General features: G+C 46.2%; 1 protein-coding gene across 5 annotated transcripts in view; it reads right to left on the bottom strand.

Moving 5' to 3' along the window:
* Prickle2 (prickle planar cell polarity protein 2) overlaps window positions 1–24,864 on the bottom strand; it is a 339,873-nt gene that overhangs the window by 41,053 nt on the left and 273,956 nt on the right. For all 5 annotated transcript variants that reach the window (XM_075983447.1, XM_075983450.1, XM_075983446.1 and 2 more), the window contains 4 exons: window positions 12,507–12,620; window positions 9,332–9,469; window positions 7,355–7,558; window positions 4,229–4,415 (listed from right to left, as the gene is read on the bottom strand). In XM_075983447.1, the coding sequence (XP_075839562.1) occupies window positions 4,229–4,415; window positions 7,355–7,558; window positions 9,332–9,469; window positions 12,507–12,620 (643 nt within the window). The remainder of the gene's footprint in view (window positions 1–4,228; window positions 4,416–7,354; window positions 7,559–9,331; window positions 9,470–12,506; window positions 12,621–24,864) is intronic.

Raw genomic sequence — 24,864 nt, 5'->3', positions numbered from 1 at the left:
TACTAACAGTGGATGGATAGATGAACTGTATCACTGCTTATAGTGAATGGATAGATGAACTATATCACTACTCATCAGACATAGGGCAGTTACAGTAGCTGCTTGTTGGATACTATAGTGTATCTGTTTCTCCTTCAAACTCCATGTTCAATTCCTAATTCCCACCCATGCTAGTATTAGGAAGTAGGATCTTCTGAGAGTTAATTCAATCATGAAGGTTCTGTCCAGATGAATGAATCCATATCCTTGCAAAAGAGACCCGAGGGAACTTGTTCACCCCCTCATATGGTGACATAATGAGATACCAGCTCTTAGCCTAAAAGTGGACCTTCCCAGACACCAAATCTGTCAGGTCTTTGACCATGGCCTTCACATCCTTCAGAGCTGTGAGGAATGTTTGCACTGTTTAGAAACTGCCCACCCTGTGGTTCTGAACAGACTAAGTCAGTGGAAAGGCAAGAAGTGGGAAGGGAGAAGTGGGCTCCAACTCTCAGTGGGGTAAATCCTGCTTACTCTTGATAAGGAAAAAACATGGGTATGTTTGCAAAAAATGTCATCCTGTTGGCACACAATCTGAACCCAGTGTCATCAGGAAAAGAGGAAGCACAGTTCCTTCATGGCAGAACTCGGCTGTCATAGTCCCGTGTGTAGGAAGCCTCCCACATCCCTTCAATCCTTCTCTTGCTTCTTACTAGTTCCTCTGGCCTCTTTTGATGGAAAGAGGGTGCTTCCCTTGGGGGCGCCATCTCTGGGCCAAGCCATTAGCTTAGGGCACTGAAATCACCCTTGGAACAAACCTTGGTTAGTAGTTAACAGTATCTTCTAGTCCTGGGTTCTGGTCTAGGGATGGCTCATAACCAGCAAAGGGCAGTGAGAGGGATACCTGGGGCTGCTTCTAAGAGAGCTATAACAGGCAATAAGCAGGCAGTTGGAGTCCCTGCCCAGGGGACAGCCTATTAGAATATCGACCCTTGGGATTCCTGTGGGCAGGAACCGATCTCATAAGACTGAAGTGCGTGATGATAAAGGTATCCCCACAGCACTAAAACAAACTTCTATTTTTGGTGGCCAGAGTTTCATGGCCTGGATTTTCAAAGTGTGACATCCACACTCCTTTCTAGAGAGGGATAAACCAAGAACTGGGAGGGAACTGATTGCTGGGACCAGAGCGCTGTAGGAAGCAGCTTATTCCTAGCAGGTTCTACTCGTGTTACTAGAGCTCAGAGACAGGTGTGAAGGAGGCAGATTCTTCTCCCACTAGATGTTCCCCAAACTGGGGAAGGAAGTGTCTCTTCATGTAGGCACTAATCCCTATGGACAATAAGAGGGAAACTCCATGAGGACAAGAGCTGTTACGTGGCAACCCCATTTGAGAAGGGCACTGTGTACCTAACTCTACCCCCATGACCGCCAGCATTCCCAGGGAGACTGAGGATGGAAAGCTGGGATGGGGCTGGGAATAGATATCTCTATGCTGGGGCTCCAGCTAATGCTTCTGCCCAGGTCTAAGGGGGAAGCAACGGACTACAATGGGATGTAGGAAAACGTGCTGAGAGCGGAGTCAGCCCAGCTCCGCCACTTCCGGGGGCTGTGAAACTGCTGAGGCCCATCTGCTGAGTTTGAATCTTAATTCTGTGCTTTCCATCAGTGTGGGCCAAGGCCTATTTCAACTCTAGGCCTTGCTTTCCCCAGCAGAGGCACAGAGATGAGACTAGCCTGTTGTGAATGCTTCGTCTCAGCCTGCTAGTCACTGAAACTGTCTTTCCTTTGGTTTTATTAGGTCTGAAAGCCTAGTTCTCTCTTTGCAGAGGGCCACTGCCTAGATGCTATCCAGAAACAAACCCCGAGATGGCTTCTCTTTCCTCCTCTGCAGATTTTCTTCTCTGTGTCGAGAGCTCATTTTGGTATCTTCAGCTGCCCGGGATCATTGGTGACATGCAGTTACTTAGTGTGGTATCCCACAGCTGCGTCCTTGCCCATGCTCCACCAAGAACTTGGAAGGTCAGGTCCCCTGCCCTGTCCACCACCACACTGCATGGGAGCATGGGGGTGGGCTCAGAGGTGTTAGAAGAGGGCCAAGATTTCTGGAATGGGGGCTCACAGGACAGGGTGGGGAGTGGGGGAATGCAGGGGCGGCAAATTACAAAGCAGCCAGGCAGGCAGCTGAACATTGCCTCTGATAAACACCACTGATGTCAGATGGCCCTCTGAACTGCTCCTGAACTCCAAACATCTGGAAAAGGGCTCTGTGTTCAACATCTAAGCATGCCTTAAAAAAAATCCCCCCTCAAAGCCCTCTAAGCCCTCTCTAAAGGAGCATGCATCTGCTGCCACCACGGCCTCATCTGTTTATAAGACTGTTTACTCTGCTATGCACAAGCAAGAGTCCTGTTGCCTTGGTAACGGCTGCCTGATGTAGGATCTGCTCTGAACAGCTGCATAAATATGGAATATTTGTACAGTATGGGCTGAGGTGTGGCATTGATGGCTGGGGTACACATGATACACACAGCAGGATCTCGCTGTCCTAGGGATATGACATTTTGCAGAAAAGTAGATGTAAAAAAAAAATCAGGGACAGCAACTTAACTATTGCAGCAGACAGACTGCAGACCACAGCAGTCACCTTTTCTAGTAAAATACAGACGGGTGCCTTTTATGGGTTCGAGAGGAAAGGAGGATGCCAATAAAAGCTGTGGACAGCTGAAGGAAGACGGAAGACTGAGGAGCCGTTTGAGGTACACACAAGACAGTCATAAACAGAGTTTTCTCTCCCAGCTTCTGGGAGAAAACGCTTAAGTAGCCATTTGTGGCTAGGCTTTTGGCCTCTGTGGGAAGGGAAAGGACACAGAAGAGCTGTCAGAAGATGGTGTCGATGTTGTGGGTTAAGTGTCTAATGCTCCGTCTTTCCCACCTGGGTAAGCACTGAAACCCACCCATTCACAGCCTGGAGTCAATACAACACACCACAGTCTCTGCGATGGCCCCACCCACTTCCCTGTCTCACAGCTTAGATCCCTACTTCCTAATTAAAAGCACACACACACACACACACACACACACACACACACACACACACACACATATCAGCATGTCTGAATGTGACAATCCTAGAAACAGAACGGTTTCTGGGCACCTGGTCAAGGTGGCATTTGGTGAGAGGGGAAGGCACTTTGGGGAAAGGGTCTTGCCATCACCTAAGTCTAGAAGGCACTGTGAGAGCTCTCATTTCTGATGAACCCCAGGGAAAAGGCTGCTTCCTTTGAATCCTTACAAAAGCGAAGTAGAGCAAAATGGAGCCATGAGAGGGGAGTCTCTGCATCTCCTCACCGCAGGTATGATATTGGCAGCTTCCAAACAGGCTTCTTGGAGTTTTGTGACCACAGAAAGACCATCAATATTTGTCCACTGCCACCATTTCTTAAACAGTGCTGTCCATTCCCAAGGCACCAGAAAAGGCAAGGCAAAAGCCCATCTGATGAAGCTGACCTGCTGAAGGGCTGAACGAATGGGAAGGATTCTCACCTCCTTCAATCTGCCGTGAACTGGGGACACACAGTTTGTAAACTGTTCATTTTGCTCTGCCTTTGCCTAGGTTCACTGTTGGTGAGTCTCTAGAAGGCAGACTTGCTGGAAGCCAGTGGCCATCCCTCATTACCAAAGGATCCCACCCCATTCTTCCCTCTGCCCATTCCTGATTTTTTCTAAAATGTTGTGGAGGGTTATGTCCATGTCCCCCACATTTTCCCTTTGGGACTTCACACTTTTTCCTGAGAGTGGAAAAGTACACCACAAAGTCCTACTTGAAGGTAGATGGAGGGTCAAGTCAGGACTGATAAGGTCCCATCCAGAGGAACTAACAGGAAACTGGTGTGTCAATTCCTTCCTCCTCTTGAGAACATAAAGACTATGTATAACCAGAACAACATTTCAACCACCCTGTGAACATCATTTGCTCCTAAAGATGCCAAGAGAAGGCAAACTGAACTGACACAGAGAAAAACAAAACAACAGGCATTATTTTTAACCCTTCATTTACCTCTACCTGAGGCCAAATACTCTTTGGCTTTTCTGGTAAAATATCCAAAAACTCCCTTTCACTGAAGCTGGCAGGAGTTGGTTTTAATTATTATTATTATTATTTATAACCAAAGGGATTCTAACTGTGTCAGACACAAGGTGGAACTCATCTCAGAAGGATCAAGCTGAGCGCCAAACATGGCCTTACCTATATGCTGGGCACAGGTGTCACAGTATTCTGCGTACAGGGACTCGAAGCAGTGGCAGCAGTAGGGCCTCCCTTCCTTCATGATGTAGCGCTGGCCCCCCAGCACAGTCTCACACTCAAAGCAGCAGAAATGTCGCATGTGCCAGTGCCGCCCCTCAGCTTCCGTGCACTCGTCTGCAAAGATGATCTGGAGACGGGAAAGTCACTGGTCAGTGTCCAGGGCTCACGGTGACGACACAGCGGAGAGAGTGAGAAAGCAGGGGTGACCTCTAAGCTGACAAGCAGCACTGCACGTCCGTAAGCTAACCCCACACATACCAGCTCATACCTGAAGCACAATTCACTACACTGACACATTTTGGTGGAAAGCGAATGGTCTCCCTTGGGAAGAATAGCTTCCACACACCAGCTTCATTTGGCTGAGGCACAGGGTTTTCTAAAATGGGGAATGTCATATGAATCCTTGGAACTCTCTTCTTTTTCTTCTTGAAAACATCAAATTGGGCAATGCTTGGAATGCATTTAGTATGATAATAATCCTCAGCTAAGAAAAGTGACTGCTGCTTCCAGACGAGAGGCCATGTGGCCAGGTGGCCATGGTTCTTAACACTTCCCCGTGCCTCAGAATTGGTCATCACCATGTCTAATACTTTCCTGGTCCTGAGAAGTATTTCATGTTTTGACCCATCAGAGTTGTTTGAAACTTAAAAGCATATATTTCAAAATTGTTATGATGCTACAATAATCAGTTTAGTGTGGTGTTGTCATAAAAACTAACATATAGATGCACTCTCTGAATTAAGAGTCCGTGAATCAATTTGGTTGTCAAAGTTGGTGCTAAGATCAACTATGGTAAAATAGACTCTAACACATAGGGCTGGGACAACTAGAAATCTCACGGAAAACCATCAGTTGAATCCCTCCCTCCCACCATAAACAAAAAGTAACTCAAGGGGGATCAGTGAGCTAACAGGAAAAGTGATGAAGGCCTTCAAAGAAACGAAAGCTGTAAATCTTCTTGACCTTGGTCTGAGTAATTGTTTCACAGTCATGGCAACATAAATGTGTATAACAATCTGTAAACAATAGATCATGTGGACTTCATCAAAATAAACACCTTCATGCTTTGAAGAATATCAGTAAGAAAGGAAAAATACAAAGTGAATGGGAGACCATCTCTGTGAACCATGCTCCTGACAATGGACTTACATCCAGATCATATGAGCAACCCTCACAAGTAGAAAAAAATTCATCTGACTGTGAAAAATGAGCAAAGGCTTACAACCCATAGTTCTTCCTCCCAAAATTAATAAACAAAATGTTTGTTTATTAGTATAAACAAATTATTATTATTTGTCTATTACTATAATAGACAAAAATATTTATAAGGTACTCAACATTATGAATGGCTAGATAATTATACATTAAAATATAACTGTGGCCTTATTTTATACCTGTTAGGTTGGGTACAATAAAAAACAATACAATTGCAGGTGTAGGAGCTGGAATTATCTTACCTTGGCAATAAGAATGGAAGGTGGGACAGCTGCTTTAGCAGATAGCTTTGCCTTCCTTCAAAATTTAGGCTTAGAATTACCATAAAAAGCATTCAAATTTTAAAATTTATGTGCATCTGGAAATGCACACATCAGTGACATTGTTCATCATGGTTAACAGCAGAAACAAATGCACACCAGTTACTAAATGGCAAAGCCAAATGTGATATGTGCATAAAACTGTTCATAGAGAGTAATGCAATTCGTGCTCAGCCACGGAGAGGGATGGGATGCTAATATTTACTACACCAGAAATTGACTTTGAAACCATCACACTAGGTGGAAGAATCCAGAGGCAGAAGGAAACGTGAGAAGATTTGATGTATATGAGATGCTAGCACTTGTGAATCCAGACAGGGACAGGGCTGGGCGATGGGGTTAAGAGGAGAAGAGCATCGAGTGGATGGAGGGTGCTGACTGTTCATGGTTGTGAACATGATTTGCGATCAGGTAGCAGTGGTGCTTGTTCAACTTTGTGGTGTGCACTTGTGCACTTGAGGCAGAAGGCGAAGGGGCTGCCTAGAGTCCCAGAGTTTGACCTGTGTTCGCTTTTTTAACAAGGGCCAGGGAGTTGAGCGCCTCAACTTTACTATCAGAATTCACATTAGCAAAGGCCCACCAGGTCTCTAGAAAAACTGAAGCCCTTAGGCAGTTTGAATGGACAACTGGCCTTGTCCTGGTGGAGCTGGCAGGTAGACATTCTGATGTCTTACCACAATGCTTTCAAACACCTATGGTGCCAGGGGTGGAAACATCCAGACAGTTACCCACTGATCTCCAAAACATTTGTAGGGAAAAAAAAATCAAACACCATCATCCATTTTCTTCCTCTCACTAATCAATTGTTCCAGAGAATTTTCTAGAAATGGAGTTCTATCTCTGATGAGGACTTTGTAGGTTTTTAGCTGGAATCTAAAGTTGCTCAATAGTTCCTTTATATTTTTATTTATTTATGTGTGAGTGTCTATATATTTAACTGTAAGTTAGCTGCATGGCATTTGAGGACTTCGATGGTTGTAGTATGTGGTTCTTCACCCTGTTCTTACACGGGAGACCCGGAATCCACCATGCTGAGTGTTATGGGTCATACGCCAGATGCCAGGTCCACCATGATTGGGATATGGGTGATGGTTCTCTCTGGAAAGGGTTAACATAAGAGGGTAGAGTCAGCTAAGGTTGTTTCCCCATATGGGAAGCCAAAGGCCATGTGTATGTGTAATACAACAGAGGGATCGTGGGGCAGGTAAGAATACTGGAAATAGTCTATGGGGGGGGGGGTGAGGAGAGAGAGATGCAGACAGAGAGAAACAGACGTCATGACACGGAAGGGGGGGAGGAGAGAGAGATGCAGACAGAGAGAAACAGACGTCATGACACGGAAGGGGGGGAGAGAGAGATGCAGACAGAGAAACAGACGTCATGACACAGAAGGGGGGGAGAGAGATGCAGACAGAGGGAGGGAGAGATGCAGACAGAGAGAAACAGACGTCATGACACGGAAGGTACCATTTCTACTTCCCACGGATATACCAGGAAAGTTAAACTCTTCCCACACGGATGGGGCTCTGACCTCATCACAGGCTGCACAGCGCGGCTTCAGGCACTCAGCATGGTGCCTACCACAGTAGATCTTCCCATCTTGGTAAAAGTAGATCAAGTCAACCAAAAGCTCGTTGCAGACGGTGCATATAAAGCAGGGTGGATGCCAGCAGATGCCGTGGCCAGCACGTGATGCGAACACAGCAATGTCCCCACCCTTAATCTGCCCTCCGCACTGCAAGGCAAACAGAAACAGCATCAACATCAGCTGTGTAAGAATGGCATCCAACGACTACCAACAGCTAGCTCCGAGGGCGTGATATGCATAATAGTTAGTGTGTCCCCTGCTTTTTACATACCTGGTAGGGCACATTTACCTTGTTCTTCCTAGGAGCCCCCACCCCAGGGCCTAAGTAAGACAACTTAAGTAACAGGGAATGAGAAACATGAAGGTGTGGGATGGATTCTCAGCATGGTAGTGTAACTGGAGGCTGTGCTTTCGTTTCCCAGCTGCCCAGTTCCGAGTAATCACACAGAAACTTATTTTAATTACAAACTGTTTGGACTATTAGCTCAGGCTATTATTAACTAGCTCTCACAACTTAATTAAATTAACCCATTTTTACTAATTTGTTATCACCATGTGGCTGTGGCTTATCAGTAATGTTTTGACATCTTTCTCCTTTGGCAGCTACATGGCATCTCCCTGACTCTGACATTTTCCACCCTTTATCTCTATTTGAGTTTTCCACCTGGCTCTATTCTGCCTGAGAATTGCCCAAAATCAGCTTCTTTATTAACTAATGGTAATAAGACATAGACAGCATACAGAGAGACATCCTACCTCATGGTAGTTTACGGGGTAGGTGAGATCTGCAGTCAACAAGTCAACTTATAAAGCATGGGGAAAAGGCCTAACCATTTCCTACATATCCCAAAGTTCATGCAAAGGCATAGCCACATAACACTGGCAGGAAAGGCCACAGAGAGAGGGCTTGGCTGGGGTAGTGGCCTGGACTACTGAACAGGAGGGTAGAGGGTACATATAGTCCACTCACTCTTAAATTGCTTCTCCCTCTTCCCTATGCCTTTTAGGCATGAGTTTTAGCTCCCTACAGCATCTCTTCATATAATCTTGATTGAAAAGTACCATAGGATATACAAGTCAGAAATCACAGACGACTCATGCTTACCGCTGGGATTAAAATACAGAGCTAGGTTCTGAGGGTAAGACATGGTGGTCTTCCCTGGAAAGCAGGTTGGCCCAGGCAGGTGATAGACCTGTCCGGCTTTAGCAATCTCCTCTACCACACCCTACGCATTGCTACAGCAGAGCAGGCAGAAGGTAACTCCAGATCCTTCAACTCAATGAGGTGCCGAGGAGATGGCATGGGGTCTCTCAGACTTTGACAAAGAACCCTCAAACTCAGAAGAATTCAGGTATCATCCCTCACACCATCCTTTAAAGGTTATCCATGTTGCGATGATCCTGGATGAGAGACTGACTCGTGGTCTAGATCAAAGGATAAAGGCATGACCCTGTCTGGTCCTTCCAGTTCTTTACATGGCTCTCCATGAACTCTGCCATGATCAGCACATCCCGGTCCTTTAGTCCCCCTGATCCAGTCACAGACCACTGTCTCTTGTCCACAGGAGCTACCCTCCTGCCTTAAGGTCCCCATGCTAGTTGTTTCTCATGCTCAGGATCTGCACGTCTCTTCTGCACACCTCTGCATGCCTTTGCTCTTCCATGACCCTTGAGACTGCAGTCATCACACCTTTCTAGCCCTTCCTGGCCCCCTTCTGCAGCAGCTTTTCTATTTTACTGACTTAATTTATTATTGGATGACCTCCCCTGGTGCATAGTTATTTATGTGAAAAAGGCAAAGCTTTTGTGTCTTTTGCTAACTGCTGTATCTTTGAGACCTAAAAGAGGGCTGAGCACATACCAGGTATTCGATAAAACGACTGGAGAATGAACTTCTTCCCGGCTCCAATCCATCCTCACCTGTTCACAAATGGCTCCTGTCATGGTAACGGGGAAGGGTCTGACGTTCCCTCGGCCCAAATTCTCACGTTTCCTCTGGTTGCTGAACAGCTTCAGCTCCCTCTTCTCTTCCTCATCCAGGGAGTTGCAGTATCGAACCTGAACACAGAGAGGACAGCGTGGAGGAGGCTTCATCGCTCCAGGGGGGAAGTACTGTTGTCCCTCTGCAGGGCTCACAGCTTGGAGCTACTTAAGGTGAGCCAGCACCAAGACGGGTGATAAGCAAAGGGAAGTCTGCAGGCTGTGAACTCTGGAGTCCATGCCTCCGGAAGGAGAGACATTTGAGAACTGCTCCTTGTCCTTCACACTCTCCCCACACTCACACGGAAGTCACCAAGAGTGGCTCAGAGACGGCAATTTCCTGGAACATTCTCCTTACAAACTGTAAGGAGCTGAAGGTTTCATGTGTCCGTGTCTATGTGAACGAGCCCTGCACCAAAGAATGGCCCCGATCTGGTTGTCAGATACGCACATCACCTGTTCTCCAAACTGCTCTGGGATGTGAGAACAGGCAGGCATTTGTCTGGACTCTAATGTGACAATATGAGAAAGAGACTTCCTTCTTTTTATAACGCAGAGTGTCGAAGAATCAAGGGAGGACAGCAAAGGCACCTGCGTCTGGGATCTGCCACTCTGTCCCATCGTTTCTGCACTTGGTGATCGTGCCATGATCCTGAACTATTATTTATCGACAATACTTTTAAATATGACTCACTTCAAGAAACTTGGATGCATTTACTTAAAAGGAAAACAGGTTATTACTACATAGAGAGAAGTCAGTCAGCCGCAAAGCTGGGAAGGTAACTCTCAAACAGAACAAAACCATACTGTTAGATCCCAGCCGACCACTGCATCTCCAGGAGATGCTAAAACGGATGTGCTTACTGACGGTGGGAGAACACAATGGGCTGTAGTGATATTCGGAGACCTGCCAGGACCAGACTGAGACTTCTTCCTTGTCCCATCACTGCATCACGAAGAGAACATGTAATGTAAAAGGAACCAGGCTCTCATCACACATTCAATTTCATTTATTGCCATGTTCACACCCCACCCAAGCCATACTTATACCTTCCTTTGGGAAAGGTGGTCCCATGCGTCTCATGATTTTTTTTTTCTGGAGTAATTCAGATATCAGACTACAGATATGTTGACTACACTGTGCAGACGATTTTTTCATTAAGAAAATAACAAGCAAAGCTCTCAACTAGGACTGCTGTGAGTTAATTTGAAAGTCAGAGCAACTAAGTCTATTCAGATTTGTGCTGTCCAAATGAAAAGAGGAGGATGATCAAGCATTTGCTTTAGAGTCAGCCTCTGCCTTCAGGAGAGGCCATGTCCCCATGCCAGATGAGCAGATCTTGTCCGCTGGCTCTCATGTATCACGTCTTACCCACATGGAGTCATAATGAAAGCTCAGTTACCCATAAACGGAACGAACCACTACGAGGGCAGATCAATTCCCTCCCTCAAGTGACAGTTAAAAGAAAAGTCTTCAGGGGAATGTTCTAGAAACCTAACAGCCCACAAAACATGGTTGCGATGACATTTTATGGGCATGCTTTTAAAAACAGGCACACCCCTTCTGCTTGTAAAAACTTGCGTTTTCACCTCCAGATTCGTTATCCAGGCATCCGGTTACAGTGTTTACTTTCATCTTTAAAGGAGTCAGCTTTTGTGTTTGTTTTATGAACTCTGAAATAGGCAGTAGGAGAGAGAGACGCCGCTTTCTAGGGAGCGGCTTCAGGTTTTGGGACACTGTCTCACTTCTTCAGATTCATGTATTTAGTTTTGCAGTGCTGAGGATTAAACCCAGGGCTTTGCACATGTTGGACGAGGGCTGGACTAATATCTGCTCTCTCAGTTCCTCAGCATTCGCAGTGCCAATTGCCTCCTTCCAGGCCAGCAAGACATTGCTCAGGAGGCAGAGATGCTTGCTGCAAAATATGATCTTCTCAGCTTGAGTTTGATCCTCAAAACCCACATGGTGGAAGGAGAAAACCAATTCCCATAAGTTGTTCTCTGCCCTCCACATACATGATGTGGTATGTGAGTGTTACACACATACACACACACACCTCATAAAAATGTAAAAAATAATATTCCCTTTTATCTAAATATGTCACCTGAGACTCAGCTCATGTATTGGATGAGTTGGTAGGAACTAGTGTCCAGCTCTCTGCAGGGGTAATTCTTTCCTTTCAATTTAAATATTATGCTTTTGTTTTAAATAGAGAGCTAAATAGTAAAAATCTATAGGATTCTTGATTTTTGAAACCAGATACCTACAAATTAATTTCCAGCTTAGGAACCTAATCTCCTCCCACACGATCTTTTAGAAGCTTCCTTTCAGATTTCTTCTTTAGGATCAATGTGATTTCAATAATAAGTAACGATGGCCAGGCATGGGAGGGCCTCTGTAGCCCAGCACCCAGGAAGAGGAGGAGCGAGAGAAAGAGTTCATGAGCTGCTGAGAGGGTTCCAAGTTATCCTGGATAAAGTGAAAGCAGCTCTCAAAAAACCAAACTCAGAATCAAATAAATAAACGCTTGCTTCCAGAGCTCTGTTTCTGGAACTAGACAAAAGGAATGTCCACGTTCACACTACTCTCAAAATACAGATGGCTGACTCTGACAAGGTGGACTCTGGCTTGACAAACGTCCTGGTGAGAGCTGCCAGTCTAGACCCGGAACTTTGGCTGCCCTCGACACGGAGAACCTGTACATTCACTGCTTAGGAAACAATCCTCAAAGTCTGAGAGACTCACAGCGTTCCTTCCAGTCCTGAAGCAGTCCTTAGTCATCCTCCCAACTCCCACAAGCAACTGGCAGGACACATTCCAGTCAGAAAACACTGGCCCGGGCTTTCAAATAGCACTCCCTGCTTCTGTACTACTCAGTCACGCCAGGCTTGGAGTCTAACCCTGTCCAGGGTGAGACCGCTTTTCTTGGGGATGGGGGGGTGAGGGGTGGGATAAGGAGTGGTCACCCAAATTATCAGCCAGTTTCTTTACATTCTAACTAAAGAAGCTAAAATTTCATATCAATGGCCAGATGGCTTTTTTGGCAGCAATCTTACTGATCACAATGATTAGGAAAAGGGTCAGTCCAGCAGAAGCCCCCTCCAAACACCTTACCTCATTGTCATGGGGCGGCAGCTGGTGCAATAGCTGCTTGATTCGCAGTTTCTCTCCAGGACTGTTGACATACGGGACTTTCTCTTCTGGAAGGCAGCTATAGTACTGGTGCACCTGAGGGACAGAACGCACAGAGCACATGTGACCACGTCACCAATCCTCACCACCCTGAGAAAGGCTCACAGTGGGACACTGGCTGTTTCCATTGCTCCTGCCACTCCTGGGGACAGTCAACTGCTGTCCTTTCTGAGGCATACACAGAAGAGCACCCTTGAAGACAGAGCCAAGTGAATTGCCCCTCACTTGGGAGCTATCCTTCTCTGGCAGGGGAAAGGAAAAGCCAAAGGAATTCCCTATCACAGGAGAATTCGGCAAAGGCACAGGTGAAGCCAGAGGGCAAGGCTTTCCCAGCCGATTCCCCCCCGCAGCGTTGCTCTACCATTTTCTGTGCCGCTGTCCCATGGGAGGCACCTCTCTAGCCAAGGGATGTGTCGGTGCCTGCCTAAATACTGTTCTCAAACCTTTCCCTGGCACTCTGTAGGTTCCTGGGTGTCTCAGCCTCCACCTACGTCAAAAGCCCTCCAGGTCTTGAGCCATGTGCCGTGCAGGAAGCACTGAAGTACACTGAACAGAGACTCAACGCCGGCTGCAGAGCGTGTAACTCAACAGCAGCAACCGCGCAAGGACCTTTGCATATCCTGCAATGCTGCTCTATTTAACTGGTATAGCCCAGCAGTTTCTGAGGTTCACTTGCTTTTAAACACCGGTGAAAGTACCCAACATTTGCCTAAGAAGAGAAGGAGGACATTCTACTAAGGCTATGGACGTCTAGGGTATAGGAGGAGGAGCATAACAGGCCTAGTTTAAGTGGGTTTTTTTCCCTTTTTTTTTCTCCCAGAAGCAGTAAGTTTCTAGTATTTTGTAGATTTAAAAGAATATGTGTGTGTGTGTGTGTGTGTGTGTGTGTGTGTGTGTGTATGAGAAATGGGAAGGAAGAAAATGGTGTAATTATATTTCAATTGAAATATTTATTTTTATATATTTATGTGTATGTATGTGTGCTCCTGTGAGCATATGTGTATCAGTGCTTACAGGTGTCCCTGAGGGTAGTGGGCAGTCATGTTGGTGAGACTTTATGGGTGTAGTTTCTGACATCCTAGGAGACAGTCTGACTCCCTGATCCTTGGTTCTGAGGCATTTCTTTGCTCATGGACAGAGACAAAGACCCAGCCAGTCCTTACTACAGAAGTGGCACACAGACACCTTTAGACCAACAGAAACAGAAGAAGTGACTCACCAGGCAACAGAAATAAAAGCTGTCAGGAAGGGCTTGGAGGATGGCCCAGTCAGTAAAGCACCCACCACACATGCATGCAGACCTGAGTTTGCATCCCCTGCATCAGCGTAAAAAGCTGGTAAGGTAGCAAGCATCTATGACCCAGAGTAGAGGTAGAGAGGTAGGTAGATATCTGGATCTCATTGGCCAGCTAGCCTAGCAATTAGCAAGTTCCAGGTCCAGTGAGAGACCCTGGCTTCAAATATAATAAGGTAGACTGTGACTGAAAAAAGATACCCATGTTCACCTCTGTTCTCCAAACGCACATATGTGTACAAACTACAGAAACAGGAACATATAATATAAAAAGATACACAAAAGACAGACAGACAGGATGTTAATAATAACAAATAGACAGACAGACAGGATGCTATTTTATAGAAGAGGCAAAAAAATCCTCATAGGCACAGACACCATAGAAGATGCTTCCAAGATCTCCCACAGAGCAGTATAAGCAGCACTCATGAAACAAGACCCTTATTCAATGAGCTGGGGATGGAGACCGGGCTTTTAATACCATCATAATCTCACACTCCATATCGTCCTCCACATGCTCCCTCTAAATCCTTTGCCTTAGGAGTAGTGAGTATGAACAAATATTCTGGGAAGAAGAGCTGTAAAAGTCTTGCTCACTTTGATTTCTAGAAACCAAGTTATGAGCATTAGAGGGACAAGCGGGTGACAAGGCTTTGAGAAATGTGAAAGCCATCCTTAGTTTTAAAATAATGGGACCCATTCACCACGGCATGCCCATCACCCTTTGAATCTAGTTCCGAAGGCAACCACAGACTTCAGACTAGCTGGCTTTTGGGAGAAAGTCTGGGTTGGTGTAGTCCTTCCTTCGAGGTGTTTGTCAGGGGGCCATGTGCTGGGTAGAAGGAATGGCTATGAGTTTTGTAGGTAGGTCACAGAAGGCTAGCACTCCTGAGAAGTGGCCCCTCATATCACAGACCAGCTTGAGATGAGTAGCTGGCTCTCTGGCCTCTGACTACCACACTGTTCTGGGAATGCCTTCTGAGAGTCCTTGTACCGTACGTCTCACTGGACAGCGGCCAGGTATAAAGCAAAGCACCCCGTCTCTGTAGGTCGGCACTTGAGCTTTGCCCCCATGTCACAACACTGCTTGAAGAGGTCTTCTTAGACATAATTGCGAGAACTTGTGAGGCTGAGGCAGGATGATTGTGAGCCTGAGGCTAACCTCAGCTATATAGTAAAACCCTGTCTCAACAATCATAGAAGAAAAAGAAGAAGAGAGATGCGAAAACGAAGAGGAAAAGGCAGCTTCTCTCTAGCCATTCTCACTATTTTCGTAATTGTGAAACAAGCAGAAATCACTGACATGAGATGAAGGCCTGCCACGCTTGATAAGATAGACCATGGGAGCTTGCCCGATCCTCCTGCCAATCACTGCTCATTATCTTCACGGCACTCATCCTGAGCGCCCTTCTTTAGTGGTACATTGAACCAAGCCTGCGGTGATGCTGCCCACACTCACTCAGGGTACCTCTACAGCCATGGCAGAAAGGCATGACCCTCTAGCTGTGGCTCTGTCATTTCCCTTCTGTAAGGTTCCCAAGCAAGCTACATAAGTGTTCAGACTCATCATAAGATCACGAGGACTAAATCAGAGCAGACACATATAGCATAAATGCATGATGATGAACCACCCAGCCTGACCTAATCAAGATGGAAGACTCGAGATGTTTCACAGCCATGATGGTTGATCGTGGTTTTCAACTTGACTACATTTGAAATAAACTAAAACCCAAGCAGCAGGGCAGGCCTCTGAGAGATCTTCTGACTGGATCATTTGGGGTGGGAAGATCTATCCTAAATCTAACACATTCTGATGGCACCCCCCCCCCTCTTAAGGGATACGGAAGAAGGAAGCTTTTTTGCCTGCTTGCCCTCACTCTCACTGACAAGTCCATCCACTCTGTTGCTGAGGCTTTCCTTGCTGGGCTGGCATTAGGACCTACTTCTTTGGGATTCTAATGGGAACTAAAAACCAGAAGCTCACTTAAGAATGCCCTAGAACTCCAGCACCAGGTTCAGACTGGGACTGCTGAGACATCCAGTCTCGTGGGCTGATCAAGGGTCTACTGGATCCTTGGTCTTCTATCATGAACAGCCATGGCTGGAATATTTGGACCACGGTCTACAATTCTAATAAATCCCCCTCTACACACACACACACACACACACACACACACACACACACACACACACACACTTCATTCTCTCAGTTCTGCTCACTTTGAGAACCCTGACTAATACAATGGCCTTTTTCTCTTGTTAGGAACTGTAGCAACACTGGTGGTGTAGAGAGGGAGACCAAATCTGGGAGCCACCTCTCTTAGCCTAAACATGTGTAACTCAATGACCACTACATTTTTTTTTTAGACTGGAGTTTGTACAATGTTCCAAAATAAAGCTAATTAGATACAAAAAAAAAGAGAGAGAGAAATAGGTTGTGACGTAGTACATTGCAATGTAGGTAGGAATGTTGTACTATTAAAATGAATTTGATTTCTAAGGATAAAAATGCCAGACTATTAGAAAAGCATGATGATTTCTCACTAGTTTCTCATCTCTCTCATCACAGAATTCTCCTGCCTCTGCTCTATTCTCTTCTCCCTGCAGAGCCTCCTTAGAGCTGAAGGTTCCTGAAGGCTCCAGCACTGCTTCAGTTCAGTCGTCTGTCCCAGACCAACTAGCTTTTCTCAGTTATAATTCCCCCCCAGAGAAGGGTCCTGGGTACCCATACCCATCCTGAGCTGGGTCTACACTGACAGATGGGAGGCAAGGAGCTCCACACGGCTGAAGACTGGAGAACAAAGGACTGGGTGAAGGTAGGGCCAGCAGTGACCAAGAACTCAGGAGACATTTAGGGGCAAACACTTGCCTTGGTGGTACATCAGCTTCCTGTGGTTGGGACAAAAGCATCTGAGACCAATAATGTGAAAAGAGGACAGAGTTAGCTGATGGTTCCAGGCATTCAGTTCATAGTTTCTTGGTCCTGTCACTCTGGGCTGTGGCAAGGCTAAGAATGTGGCAAAGATGTGTGGTACAGCAAACTATCCACGTAACGGCTGCCAGGAAGTGAAACAGAGGGAAGGGGCTGGGCTCCAATATCCTCTTTCCGGGTATGCCCACACTAACATCACTTCCTTCCGCTAGGCTCGACCTCCTCAGGATTCTACCACTTGGCATAACATTAGTGCCACATGCATATGGCCTTGCAGGGACATTTCAGATGCAAACCGTAACAGAGAGCTGAGGGCCATCCTAAAGACAGCATTCTCAAGTCAACAGAGGCAGGGATGGCTTTCTGGTAACACAGCTCTTTCCTTTTTGGACAAACACCACCACCTGCTAAAATTCACATCTCATGACCACCACTGAAATTCATCCTTTCTACCAGCAACCTCTATAAGTCCTCATGTATAGAATCTATTAAAATACTTTCATCCAGGGTCACCAACAATTGACGGAGAGCTTAATACTTAGCAAGTTGACTGTTCCCAAAACATCAACCTCATGTCAACTACAATCACCAATATGATAAGCAATAACCAAGTCATATAACCAAGTCACTACCTCCGTCTCTTGAGGTTTGGCTGCCAGAAGTTCTAATGGGGACAGGGGCAAAGCCATCAGCTAGGGGAAGGGACAGTTCTTATGAGTCCCCAGTCAATGGAGCCTTCATGACTTCTCTCCTAGTGTCCCCTGCCATAAAATCCCAGGAAAGCTCCCAAACAAACACCAACCAAACCAATGGAAATGAGAAACTGTGGCATCCACTTTTCAACACTACAAAAATTCAACTTGGCATTACCTCTTGAAAACCCACACATGGCTTAATTTAGCCCAAACATGTTCACTTGTTCATTTTATAAGTAAATAAGCAAACCTAATAGATTTTTATCAATAATGATTGTTACCAAGCTGTTAATCAATTGGCATGCCGATAGTGGTGCTAATTCTGTTGTTCTTTAAAAGTGAGCCTGCTGAATGTGCTAGAAGCTTTGCTCTACTTAGGTGTTCCCAGGTAAGAGTGCCCTGCGATTCTGCTCTGGGTGAAGTCATACTGGGTTCACTGTCCCTGCACAAAAGCAATGGGAGCATCGCAAACTGGCTTAGAAAATTAAGCAGCCGGAAACTTGTATGTAAGATGTCACTCCCGGTCTAGGCAACTTGGCAACAGCTTCTGGCGGTGTCGGATGGGTTGGTAAGAACTGTACCCGATGTGTAAACTCATTCTACAAAGCAAGGCCTCGCCCAGTTGTGAAGGCGGGGCTTGTCTGGTGGAACTGCAGATCTGACGGCATTTCTGCCCGAGTGGAGATGGAAGCTGGAGTCAAGGAGTGCATTTGGGAGAAAAGCATGCACTCTTCAGAGTGCTGCTGTCAGGAGCAGCTGCATCAGAAGCAGCATGGCTGCAGCCTCCATGGCTGCCGTGAAACATTTGGTTTTGGGCAGCAGATCAGAGTCTGGAGCTTGCGCTGGGATCACCGGGAAGGCTTGGGAAAACGCTGACTTCTAATTTGGCAGGCACGGGGCCCTGCAATGTGCACCTGTAACCACTCAGAGTGTCCTGTTGGCCCACTGTCCACGCTCTGACCGTCTTACAGCTACTGCTTGCTCTCAACAACCACCACAGACTTCCGATTTCCTCCAGGAAATCCAGAAACTTATAAAGAAGGAAGAATTTGTTTAACCCCTTCTAGCTTTTTAGGAGTCTCCTCCTCCTGCTGGGAGTACGTCAGGGAGACTCAAAGGCTGTGGTGAGAACTCTAAAGGCAGAACACTCATGATGTAAGGTGAGAACACTTTTCTATTCAGATCTGCTTATAGCAGGAACCCAACAAAAGCAAAGCGCGTGCATCTGTGCTTCACCGTCTATTGGAAGAAAGGGATCCGCGACCTCTTTATTTACTGAGTGGTTCTCGGGGCTGAAGTGCTTGGATGTGTCGTTTTCTAGGAGCTCTTCAAGCACCAAGAGGTGGGAGTTTCATGCCCACCAGAGCATGCCATTACAAAGAAAAGTCCGGGCTGGCAAGACAGCTTGACGAGGCAAGTGCTTGTGATGGCGCAAGTACAAGGGCCTGCATCTGACCCCAGAACTCACAGAAGAGCTGGGTATTGCAGTGAATGTTGGTAATCCTAGGATGGGGGAGTCTGAGGATGAGACTGGGGCTCACTGACCTGTCAGTCTGCCAAACTGGCAAATTCCAGATAAAACTAGGAGATCTTGTGTTAAAAAACAAAGTAGATAGAACCTGAAAAAAAGACACTCAAGGTTGACCTCTAGTATCTTCAAGGACACGCACACAGGTGCATGTGGACCTGCACACACTACACACACACACACACACACACACACACACACACACACACACACACACACACACACACTCAGACACAGCATTGCTTGTGAACGTTGCTTCCTCATCCCCCGATTCTGCTCTTTGGGGATTCAAAAGAGATTTGCAGATGTATGGAAAAGAGGATCAAAAGTCCTTCGTGTAGCGCACTCTCATTATGTTTGTATAGTTGTCTATGGAGATGAAGAATATGTTTTCTTCTGGTGTTCTTCATAACAGAGCAACACAGGGCTTTCCAATAAATTCAAAGTGAGCTGCGGAGGGTACAAATGTTCCCCACACTAAGCGTCCCCCACACCGCCACAGCTTGATGACGCCAGGATGCGGCGGCAGTCAGAGCGGTTACATTTGTCCCTTTGCCCCTTCTTCAACTATTTTACTGGGCATATCAATGTACCTGCCTAAGAACAGTGTTTCTGTGCACTCCTCCCCTAGGAAGTACACACGCCCATTTGACTGTACTCTAGCTAACAGCACTCATGGCGTGGCTTCTTTGAGCTCTTCCTAGGATGTCACTTGCCTCTTTTATCTTGTATTCTGCATGAAAGATAAATAAACAGAATGGCTGGAGTTCCAGCGGCCATATTGTACAATGAAATCAAATTAAGACTGGAACTTGTGGCCTAAGAATAGTACAGAAAGTTAGGAGCCAGCATCTTTAAAAATCATGCCTTAAGAATGACAATACTATGAGGAGCAGAAGGAGGGTGAACAAGAGCAAAGAAGTCGGGACCACGAGGAGTGCACCCACCCACTGAGACAGCGGAGCTGATGTATTGGGAGCTCACCAAGGCCAGCTGGACTGTGACTGAAAAAGCATGGGATAAAACTGGACTCTCTGAACATGGCGAACAATGAGAGCTGATGAGACGTCAAGGACAATGGCACGGGGTTTTGATCCTACGTAATGTGCTGGCTTTGTGGGAGCCTAGCCAGTTTGGATGTTCACCTTCCTAGATATGGACGGAGGGGGGAGGACCTAGGACTTACCACAGAGCAGGGAACCCTGACAGCTCTTTGGACTGGAGAGGGAGGGGGAAAGGAGTGGGGGGAGGGGGAGAAGGGTGGGAGGAGGGGGAGAAGGGTGGGAGGAGGGGGAGGGAAATGGGAGGCTGGGAGGAGGTGGAAACTTGTTTTTTTTCTCATTTTCTCAATAAAAAAAAAGATTAAAAAAAAAAGAATGACAATACTAGTCTGGCAAGGTGGTACATGTCTTTCATCCCGGCACTCAGGAGGCAGAGGCAAACAGACCTCTGTGAGTTCGAGGCCAGCCTGGTCTACATAGCGAGCTCCAGGACAGTCAGGACTACATAGAGGGGCACAGTATATCAAAAACAAAACAAAACATAACTGATGATGATAATGATAATAAAACTAATAAACTGACAACATTGACCCTTAAATTGCCTGTCTGAATTTCTTTTGCCAATGAGAAAAATACCTTCCTTATTTATGGTGCCTATTAATATACAAAACCTTCCCGAGACAGCGGAAGTTTTTCAACACTAGCATACTTCAGATCACCTGAGTCCTTTACTGACCTCCGTGTCCATTTGCATCCCTCTGAGTTAGAAAAAGGAGCCTGTAAGTCTGACCAAATAATTTACACTCCACAGGGAGATGGTCAGGCTTAAGAAGAAAGCGAGAATGACTCTGCCAGGCACAGACAGAAAGTTCTAAATCGTAATCCCTGAAGGGCCGATGTGAGCCAGCACTCCGAAAGGTTGGGGAAAGCTCATCCTCACCTGTGACCTACCACAGCACAGGGCTCTTGCCTACCATTCTCTGAGAACAGAGCACAGAGTCTTGGCTCACCCGTGACCTGGGGAGATGAGATCTGTAACCCCCAGAGCCCTGTGATAGGAAGGCTGAGCAGAGATGGGGAAGATGAGGCCAAAGTTGGGGGGATGTAGCAGGATTCATGGGAAGTGTACACTGGGTCTCTGATGGGGACTTAGAGAACAATTGGGTTCTACTATAGCTACGGGGACAAACTGCTTCTGGGGGCCCAACAGCTTATTTTGCTCCAATTTGCCAAAACTTCATCAACCAAGCAGTAGGAGAAAGTGTTGTAAAGCGGTGTCTGAGGAGAAACCCACCACCTCTGCTTGTCTCTTCTCCCCTGGAGATGCACATTATAACTTTAATTGGTTTGCTCAGAACACAAGCGGGGAAACAGCGGTGCAGTCCCCAAACATCTCCATCATGCTCAGATTCCTGCAGAATTGGAGTCAAATTTAGAAGTAAAAGCTCATTTGAGATATTTGCAACGAGAGATCTAGTTGATTGCTTGTGCCAGTGTTACAGTTCAGCAACAAATCCTGACACATAGGTTCTGAAGACAGAGAACATGTGTTCAGGGCATTTCCTCCCTCCTGACCTGCTGCCCCTCCCAGACTAGCTTGGCTCCTCTGAGCTGCAGCTACAGCTGCTTTTGGACTCTGCTCTCACCTTTGAGCCTCTGTCCTCGATTTCTATTCAGTGGAAGAGCCATGCTGTCTGCATAAACACTAGGCAGGTACCTCCTTTCCCTGCAGATCCAAGGTCATAGTACTCCGTAGCTCTGTAACCTTTCTCTCAACCCCTACTGGACTCACCAGGCCCAGGAATTCTCTTCAGGATGCCATTTTCATTACCACCTCAGGGCCTTTCCTCCATAGGACACAGCCTTACTTCTACTCTTTGCTCAGGGGACATGCTAAGAGGGACTTACCTTCACTATCCTCACTAGCCAGCACCACACTTTTCTAGAGTTGTCTAGTCCACGCTTCTACGCTGGAATGCCAGTGACCCCAGGATATCTCACAATGTTTACAGACACTTTTAAACTCCCACAGCTAGGGGAGGGGCTAGTGGGGGCATTCAGTGGGTGGAGACCAAGGATGCTGCTAAATTTCCTAAATGTTGAGGTCACATCTGCAGCAGCAAAGTCTGCTTCCATTAAAACATCAATTCTGGTGGCTGGAGAGATGCCTCGGTGGTTAAGAGCGCTTGTTGATCTTGCAGCAGGCCCAGCTTCAGCTCTCAGAACATCTCACAACCACTTACAAATCCAGTTCCAGGAGATCCAGTGCCCTCTTCTGGCCTCTGTGGGTGGTGCATACAAGTGGTGCACAGATAAGTATGCAGATAAAACACCCACACATAAAATAAAGAATAAATCTAAGAAAAAGATCAACACTGGGGCTTAGGAGCAGACTCTGTAGGTAAATTGCTAGCTGCACATGTATAAGATCTTGAGGTTGGATCTCCAGTACTCATGTACAAACCTGGGCATGGCTATACATTTCTCTTCTCTCAGCACTGGGAGGCAGGGACAGGAGCATCTACACCACTCACTGGCCACCCAGTCTAGCCAATTGGTTAGCTCCAGTTCAATGAAGAGAGGCTGTCTCAAAACACAGATGATTAAAGGAAGCCATCTAAGTTTGACTTCTGGACATGCTGTACAACATGTTTACTCATACGTACAGGTGCACACAAATACATATTACAACGGTGACTAAAAACAAACAAACAAACAAACAAACAAACACCAAAACCAAAAACACAAACCTCACAGAATGAATAAACTCTTGGCCTGTGTGGCTTTAAAGAAGTTTACGGTTGACTGTGAAGCTGACTCCTTGTCCATTGCTTCCTCTCCAGCATCTAAGACTCTGTTTAAAACCCTGAAGGAAAGTGTGGCTGCCTTATATTGTTGAGTAAATGCATTCTGTGTTCAAACCTCATTTTGTCTTGCTATCTGATCAACAGCTCCAGATAGACATGTGTAGTGAGAGAAAACAATGACGAGGCCTCAAGAGGACCTGGAGAAAGACAGAAGCTTCCCAAGCAGGTGTGTTTTCTCCAAAGATTAATGGCTGAAGTTGTGGATCCTAGGTTAAGGATGTTTAGGATAACTGCCAACATCCTGCTTCAAGAGAATGAGACAAAAATGTTTCTATTTGAAGACAGAAATTTTTGTTAGCTTTATTTTTTTTCATTTTATGTGCATGAATGCTTTGCCTACATGAATGTCTGTGCACCAAGTTGCACCCAGTGCCCACAGAGGCCAGAGAAAGGTATCTGATCCCCCTGAACCAGAGGTATTAGATAATTGTGAGCCATGACATCGGTTTAGGGAATAGAACCTAAGTGGACTAGAAGAGAAAACAGTGTTTTTGCCTCTAATTTCTCTCTCCAGACCCTAAGTTAGCATTCGAAGAAAAAAATTTAAAAATTTATTTTTTTTCCTTTAGGTATACATGTATCAGTTTCTGTACACAGTGTGCGTGCAGGTGCATGCAGAGGTCAGAAGAGGAGGTCAGATTCCCTGGAGCCCTGGTTACAGGCAGTTGTGAGCTGCTTGACATGGGTGTTGTGTAGCGGCATTTCAACTGTATTTTAATAAATAAAGCTTGCCTGAAGATCTGAGAGTAAAAAGCCCCCACTGGTCAGTCTTACAGATCAGGCAATGATAACAGACACCTTTAATCCCAGTAACTACACTAGTTTGCCATAGAAACCGGGTGGTGCACGCCTTTATTCCCAGCCCTAGAAAGGATTATAAAACAGGAGACAACTCTCAGTTTCATTCTGAGATTCCTGGAGGCAGGATCGCCATTTTGGATCTGAGATCGAGGTAAGAGTCAGTGACTGGCTGCTTTGCTTTTCGGGTCTTCAGGTTGAACCCCAATTCCTCTGAGTTTTTATTAATTGTGCTTCAGTGCTGGGAACTGAACATGGGTCCTCTGTAGGAACAGTAAGCATTCTTAACTGCTGAGCCACAGTATTTGAAGAAATTTAGGAAAATAGCTGGATCACCCCTTAACAGGTACTATGACTCCAGTCACACAAGTTGCTCTGTGGTTTTTCTCCCTCTCATTGGTGGCTTGGTGGGGAACCGGGGGGCGGGGGGGATTCTCTGGGAAGCAGACTGCATGGAGGTGCTGATCTGCTTCAATGTGTCCGTTCACTGGCACATAAGGATATGTTACCCGATCAGCTAAGGTCATATCGAGTTATTGTCCAATGAGTCTGAGAGGCAAGAAACCCACGTCATGTGAGGGTGTATGGGGTGGGAAAGGGGACAGTATGTCCAGGCAGTGTGTCTGCAGACAAAGGGCAGAGAGTAGGCAGTGCCCTGGGTTTTTGGTGCCAAACCAGAGGGTCTCCAGTTAGCTGGGACTCCATTATGAGTCTTGTGGTCTTCCAGAGACTCAGGTCTGCTCAGACAGCTACAGGAGGTGTTGGAGCTTCTCAGGGTCCCTGTCATTTAGTGACACCATCTGAATAGAGACTGACCCCTCAAGTTGCTCTGCTTTGTTAGCTCTTACAGTCTCCTTCTCATTTCCACTCTTGCTATTTTAAAATGTATAGTATGAGATGAAATGTTTAGTTAGCAAATACTTTCCGGCTCACTAAGCATTATCTGTCAGTCATTTATTATCTGGATGGAAAGGTCTACGGCCAAGTCTGGTGAAATAGCCCCATGGCCCCAAATACTTCAGAGGCTGAGGCTGGAAGATGTCAAGTTCAAGGTTTGCCTAGAGAGTGAGTTTAAGGCCAAGTCTGATAACTCAGTAAAACCCTGCCATGAAAATACAAAATAGAAGGAAGAGATTGGGGATGTGGTTCAATGGTAGAGGGACTG

The sequence above is a fragment of the Microtus pennsylvanicus genome, chromosome 8, assembly GCF_037038515.1.
Source record: "Microtus pennsylvanicus isolate mMicPen1 chromosome 8, mMicPen1.hap1, whole genome shotgun sequence".
Lineage (NCBI taxonomy): Eukaryota > Metazoa > Chordata > Mammalia > Rodentia > Cricetidae > Microtus > Microtus pennsylvanicus.
The sequence above is the reverse complement of the archived record's forward strand: the minus strand, read 5'-3'. Positions and strand labels throughout refer to the sequence as shown.